Below are 7,181 nucleotides of genomic sequence, written 5' to 3'. Positions count from 1 at the left end.
CATACCATCTCTTTTTCGAAGAAGATTTCACTCTAAATTCGAAATTATGTTTCAACGCGTACAAGTGGATATGTTTCTTCAGTTCATGCTTGTTTTCAAATTGCTGCCCAATATATATTTCTTCTGAGCTACCTGTTACTTTCAAAGGTTAGTTAAACAATATGTGGTTTCATATTATACTTGAATCTCATTTGAATCCACTTAAATTACCTGTAGAAGAATGACTTGGATAATGACTCGGGTTTTCCTTCACAACATCATCGGCGCTGAACTCGGGTGCTTTCCATGAATAAGGAACGATAGGTGATCCGATCATCGGAGGCTCACGCTGGCATTGACCCGATGGTTCACAATGACCCGTTGGTACCGTAAACGTTTCCACAAATTCTTCATATTCTTCGGGATTGGCAAATTCTTCAAATTCTTCACCTCTACCATTGTTATCTCCGTCATATCCATCACTATTCTCTTCATCACCATCGCAACCTTCGTTTTCATCACCTTCGCCACCTTCGTTTTCATCACCTTCGCCACCTTCGTATTCATCACCATTGTGTCCATCATATTCGTCACTGTTGTGATTACAATCTCTATCACGCCTGTATACTTCGTCACCGTTTCCGGCACCCTTGTACTCGTTAAACAAGTCATCGTCACAGCCACCGTCTTTGTTTTCAATTATAGGATCTTTTTGTCGATCCTCGATAACAAGAGTATTCCGTCTCTTCTTCGGTTCATTGCGAGACACCATTCCAACTTCCACATCTTTCCCTTTACATAGTCCTCGATACGCAATAGGTGCAATGACCTCGATCTGTTTCGGTACCAAACTTACACAGAGTGGAAATCTATTACGATATTTGTGCTTCATAAAATGCGAAACATCACCATTGTCCTTCAATACGGCAGGACCTACTGGAATTGTACCGACTTCGTATGGGACTTCGAGTTTTAAGTCGAACGCGAATCTGTCTAACTCGAACTTCTCGTATAAGAAATCTACTAACTCCGTGTACGTTACCTCTTTCGGAATTACGAATGCACGGAATTCTACATTGGTGAAAACCCATTGGTGTCCTTCCTTCTCCCAAGTGCCGTTAATCATGACAAAAACTGCAAAAAAACAGTCAAACTATGCAAAATCAGCTTCTATATCGCACACCATCATACTGCATCGTACAACATCGTATACCATCGTACACTATCGTACATCATCTTACTGATAGACATCGTACGGCATCGTACAGCATCGTATACCATCGTACAGAATCGTACATTGTAAAAGAGGCATCGTACGGCATCGTACAACATCGTATACCATCGTACACCATCGTACAGAATCGTACAGAATCCAATTTTTTTTTCTAAATTTCATCGTATACCATCGTACAAACAAGTTAAACCCAGATTTTGGACTTTGTTTTCAGATCTGATCGATTTTTTATGCTACATTCTATCATATACATTCATAAACTTTGTAAAAATGATTAAGTTAGTAATCTTACCCATGATTCTTTTGAAACCCGCTTAAGTAGAGAGGATTTGAGTGGATTTGAGTGGATTTGAAAGAGTTTGAGCGAGTGTGAGAGTGAGAGTGAGGCTGAGCTGATATAGTCTCAAGGGCATTTTTGTCCATTTTCGGTACAAAAGTCCATATTTAGATATTTTTAAACATTAGGGTCTAATCTTGATATTTAATGGGTTATTAAGCCCACTTAATGAAATTTCTCATTACAATATAAAAACAACTAAACCCTCCAAAAGAAACCTCTTTCGAAGGCTTCCTCCATTTCACTCCCATCTCCGACACAAGCCCCCGCACCTCTCACTAGCCCAAAAAGAACCAGATTCCAAGAACCTGGATTTAAGGTATATGAAATGCTCTTCATCACCTCAGCGGAGACTATGTCGAAATAGACCGAAAACATAGGAACATCAGGGATGATTTCCCAAAAAAAAGGTAGCCACCATAGAAGGCATCCATCACCGACATCGGCTGCAGCGAAGTCGAGAACCAAAACGGAGAAATTCACAATTTGTGACGAGAACAAGGGGCAAGAGGCCGTGCTCGCTCGGACAAAGCCGTTATTCCAGTGTCGTCAGGTTGTCGATGAAGTTCGGGGAGCTCCGCAGATCGTGGAGGCGCGGTTTTCACGGGATAGCAGGGAGAGTTCCCCCTCCCGGAGTCGGAGCCACAGACAGCGTCCGTCATCCAGGAGGGGGTGGCAGCGATGAAAAAGAAAAGAAAGTTAGGGTTTCAAATTATTTTTTCTAGTAATAATTTTCGTTTTGCCTAACAACTTTAGTAAATTTTACATATTCTTTTTCATGAATATTGTATGTGCCCCATACATACTCTTTTTAACCTCCAACGTCTCATGGGGCAAATCCACACTTATGTAGAGCTTTACAAACTAGGCACATCTTTTCTTGCAAATAATGGATCTTTTTATACCATTTAAAGGCTTTCCATCTTATGATTCCTTTCAATGTGGGACTTTTCTAGTTATAACCTTTTTTTATGCGTCATTGATATTTTTATAGGGCAATTGGATTAGTAGCCCAATAGTCAACCATCACTTTTTTAAAAATAGGCAAAATTTTATTTATTAATAAAATAGTTACGCAATAAATAAACTAACTAAAGTATAAATTAAATTAGCTTAAAGAGTTACTCTTTAGTTTATTAATTTATTACTGGCTTGGTAGACTATTTTATTAATAAAATGAAACATTGACTATAATCTTAAAAAAAAACTAGGGGATTGACTATTTGCAAAAACTCTTCTATATTTATTATCCTATTACGTATAGGATTTGTATTAATATAGTTTCCTACCCTTTTTATTATTACTATTTACTAGCATATATAAGCAAGGTTTGAATTACTGAGGTAATCGATGGGTTACCTGGCGGTATACCGCGCGCTTACCGCCAGATCCCGGTAGCGAAACGTACAAAACCGTGAAATACCACGAAAATCGGGGTTTATCGTGCCGGTACCGGTAGAGAATCTCGTGTTGCAAAAAGTTAGTCCAACACAATTAAAAACTTAATGAAAACTGAGGTTTACCGCGAGAAAATCGAGGTTTGACGAAATTCTAAAAATAAAATTTACGGAAACTTATTTTATATGTATTTATTATGAAAAATCTACCGGTATTTTTTTATCGAAAAACCCACGATAAACTTCTGCGTTAAGAGATATACTCATAAAATCTGAGTCTCGACATGGTAACACGATAGACGGTAACTCAAACTTTGTATATAAAAACACTAACAACATTTTATTATATATAAACATGATTTGGATCGTCTTTTGTGTCTACATCATCAATGCTCTTTCGATAAAGAAAAGAACAAAAAAAAATGATGGTTTATCTTATTTTTATGGGTAATTAAGTTAAATGGCCTCCCGAAAATAAGCAATTTTTTTTTTGCCCACCTTTCGTTAATATGCTGTAAATAGCTAGTGTCATTTATTAACAGTCAAATTTGGACGGGATTGCCCTTTGTTATTCCCGCCCATTATTTTCAGCGTAATAATTTAAATGGAAAGAAAAAATTCGACCATAACTACCTTGCATAAATCAAGGGAGCATTTAAAACTCCATAAATGCATTAACAAATAAATTTAAACATCACGCACCACAAAATCGTCTCCTTCATCTTCTTCATCTCCTTCTCCTATCTTCTTTTTCATTCCTTGCGCGCCATCAATGGCCGAGACCGAGCACCACCCGCGCGTGTTACAGCCGAGAAAACGAGGATAGCCACGAGCCGCCGAGGATCCCGGACCGAGAGGAGACACCTGGAAACGACGCAGAGAGCACCGGAAAGTTGATTTCACAGCCATAAATGGTTCTGGTCGTGCGTGCGTGTGAAATGGTTCTCCCCGCCTCCAAGCTCCGCGAGAGGCAGCACCTCCTTCAGGCCGCCGCCACCACTAATAATCACGACCACCACCACGTCACCACCGCCGTCAAAGCGTCACTTCGTTCTCCTCTCCGCGATCTGCGTCCAAGGTCCTGATCTGCTACACCACGAAGAACAGTTTTTTTTTTTTTTTGGTTGTTGCTCATAGAAAACATATTTACAGTATATTCGTGTAAATAAAAGCATATTTACAGTATATTCATTGTAAATACAAAACATATTTATAGTATATTCATTGTAAATAAGAAGCATATTTACAGTATGTTCGTGTAAATAAACTGGAAAAAATTCTGGAAATTTTTGGACGTTATAAAATTATGAATATATGGAAAACAAAATAATATCAATAAATGAAGAATATTTTCCAAATTCACACGTCCAAAATTCAAAAAACCAGGTTAACTACTTTCCTAATCGGTTTGATTCAAAATTAAAAAAAAAAAACAAAAAAAACTGCCTAAATGAAACAAATTAGTTAAGTCAACGCTGAAATTTCTCCATATCCACACGTCCAAAAATTCAAATACTTGCCGAATTCATTTTCAAATTTTAAACAAAAAAAACTGCCTAAAATAATAATAAATTACTAATCCGAGTATACAAGGGCAAATCTGTAAAAAAAAAAAACCTTCATAAATGTGCAGCCACGTAAGCAACTAGGCTATTTACGGATTATTAACAAAACGTTGGCCAAAAATAAATTGCTACACATTCTGTGGCTTAAGCATCCAATTATTTGTATTTTTATTGGACTGAAATAGATAGACACATAATGTAAAGAGTTCACCACATAAGAGTTTATAAAAAAAAATCCAATAAAATTTGCAATTTTCAAAAATTCAGGGGGGGTATTTGACTTCTTTGATCCTAAAGTAGCTCGCCCTTGTTTAAAATCATGATTAAACTACTAAATCAGATGGAGTTTGGTGAAACATATTTATCCATCTCCAAATCAACAATGAGATTTATATTTGAAAATGTTCGTATACCATATCCGGTTAGTAACTAACCATCGCAAAAACAAGATATTTCGCGGTAGCAATAGCATAGACAAAAAGTATAAAGTCAAGTCAACTTGATCCAATAATTCAGAAAAGAATGACAATGACACTCATCATTCAACTTATTTAACTACAAAACTTCTCTTCTGTTATGTTTTTTTCTTATCCTTAATTAAAAAAAAAAAGCATACTAATATTGGGACCAGACGAATTAAAACTCTTGATTCTATAGTTAAATAGGAAGCGCAAACTTCGAGGAAGGTAACCTTCTCTCCTCCTTGACTTGATCATAAAAAAGAAAAGCAACAGAAAGTTCTAACTTCCCTTAAAGTCTTAAACACATACAAACTAACCAAACGATAATTTTATATTTGGTTAATCAGCAAATTCGCAGCAAGTGAGGTACATGAAAACCAATAAGTAAAAGAATATTATAAGTAAAACTCTCTCTCTCTCTCTCTCTCTCTCTCTCTCTCGATGGCTTCACCGAGCTCCGTACAGTTCATAGACCAAGCTCTGTCATTACACACGACGTTCCGTCTCTCGTACGCGGACCCACAGCAGAAATGGGTGATCCGGACCCACCTTTTGTCTCTCCTCCAAGACTACCCGTCATTCACGCCTTCCATGGGCACCTTCACCCACTCCGACGGCACCTCCGCCCACCTCCTGTGCGCCGCCGGAACCCTCCGCCCGTCCGGCGTCCCCGTCGTGGTGTGGGTCCACCAGAACCACCCCTTCATGGCCCCCATCGTCGAGTTCAACTCCAACTCCGCCGCCAGGGAAGACCACCCCTTCGTCACCCCCTCCGGCCTCGCCACGTGTCCCTACCTCGTCACCTGGTCCCACCCCGACCGCTCCTCCCTCTCCTCCCTCCTCCGCAACCTCTCCCGCCTCTTCTCCCGCGACCACCCTCTCCTCCTCCCGCCGGAGCAACACCACCGCCGTTCTTTGCCGCCGGAGCGTTTCCGGCCGAGCATGTCGAAGCTCGAGGCTCTGGACCGGCTGGCCGGCTCGGCGCACTACGACCTCGCGGCGTTCCGGAAAAAGTCCGGGGAGGAGGCGGCGGCGCTGGCGGGGCTCCGGGACCGGGCGGCGGAGCGGGGGCGGCGCCTGGGGAAGGGGGTGGCGGCGCTGGGGCGGGAGAGGATCCGGCTGAGGAAGGCGGCTGCGGCGGCGGCGGAGAGGATCGACGCGCTGGTGGGGTTTCTGAAAGTCAACGACCGGGAGAGGATGGCGGCGGAGATGGATGCGGCCGGGGCGGAGGAGTGTTTTGAGGTGGAGGATTCGGCGATGGAGGCGGTGGCGGCGGAGAGGGGAGTTGAGGACGCCATGTACGCGCTGGAGAAGGCGGTGGAGATAGGGGTCGTTGGGATCGAGGCTTATGTGAAGCAGGTCAGGGTTTTGGCGAGAGAGCAGTTTTTTCTTAGGCTCAAGTTGCGTCAGACCGGCCATTCCAATGCCTTGACTTGGCCTCATCATTTCTGATCATCGTCTATCTATGGAGCCAAATATCAAAGTTAGGGGGGCAAATTTGAAAATAATCAAATAAATCTGGACCACATTACAATTTTTAGAAGTTCAAGAGTGGCATCGTATGTATATGTATTATGTAAACTTGTTTCATATCCTTAGATTTTCTCTATGTAAAATACATAAACAATAAAAGGATTTACTCTTCCGCGTGCTCTCTCGGACTTTCTATTTTTGTACAACAAGAAGATCGAGGAATGCCGTCGGATTTTGACATTTCTACAACAAATTCGACAGAGATCGCTCGTGTTTTGAGAGTGAAGACGCCAAGAATATATCGTTGTCATGAAAGAGAATTCCACGGTGGCTTCTCTGTCGGCTCGACAGTCAAAGCAAGAGATAAGTTGGAATGAATCAGCTTGAGTCCATTGCGCTATATATCCTAATCAGCACTAGATGATATAAAGGGATGGCGTCGGAGATCGGGAAGTCTAACGAGGCAACTTGCACTTGGTGATTCTGCAGATTAATTTTATTCAAATCGAAACAAAAATTTTGGTTTTAATTTTCTTGTTGATCTATAGATTCGTTCATTCAACTTAGGTGATTTTAATGATTTATTGCTTTGAAAGCGAGATAATTTTTTTTTTTTAAAATTTTGTTGCTCGTTTGGATTTGCGTGTAGATGCGTAGATTATTTCGATTAAGTTTGGTGATTCTAAAGATTACTTTTCTTAAAAGCAAGATTATATTTTTTGCGACAATTTATTC

The 7,181-nt window shown here is 40.6% G+C and overlaps 1 protein-coding gene across 1 annotated transcript; it reads left to right on the top strand.

The window, feature by feature from the left end:
- The first annotated feature begins 5,214 nt into the window (after positions 1-5,214).
- On the top strand, positions 5,215-6,618 carry LOC149388363 (Ubiquitin-conjugating enzyme/RWD-like protein). The gene has a single exon (XM_089624123.1). It carries the CDS (start codon positions 5,415-5,417, stop codon positions 6,423-6,425), a length of 1,011 nt encoding a protein of 336 aa, XP_089480249.1. The 5' UTR covers positions 5,215-5,414; the 3' UTR covers positions 6,426-6,618.
- The last annotated feature ends 563 nt before the right edge of the window (positions 6,619-7,181 follow it).

This window comes from Urtica dioica, chromosome 8 (assembly GCF_054948205.1).
Source record: "Urtica dioica subsp. dioica isolate 48M chromosome 8, U.dioica_male_clone48M_v1_H2, whole genome shotgun sequence".
In the NCBI taxonomy this organism is placed as follows: domain Eukaryota; kingdom Viridiplantae; phylum Streptophyta; class Magnoliopsida; order Rosales; family Urticaceae; genus Urtica; species Urtica dioica.
This window is presented reverse-complemented; position numbering and strand designations above follow the sequence as displayed.

Bases quoted from the DNA above. Each gene is read 5' to 3' on its own strand.
- LOC149388363 (XM_089624123.1), top strand. From the start codon at position 5,415: ATGGCTTCACCGAGCTCCGTACAGTTCATAGACCAAGCTCTGTCATTA.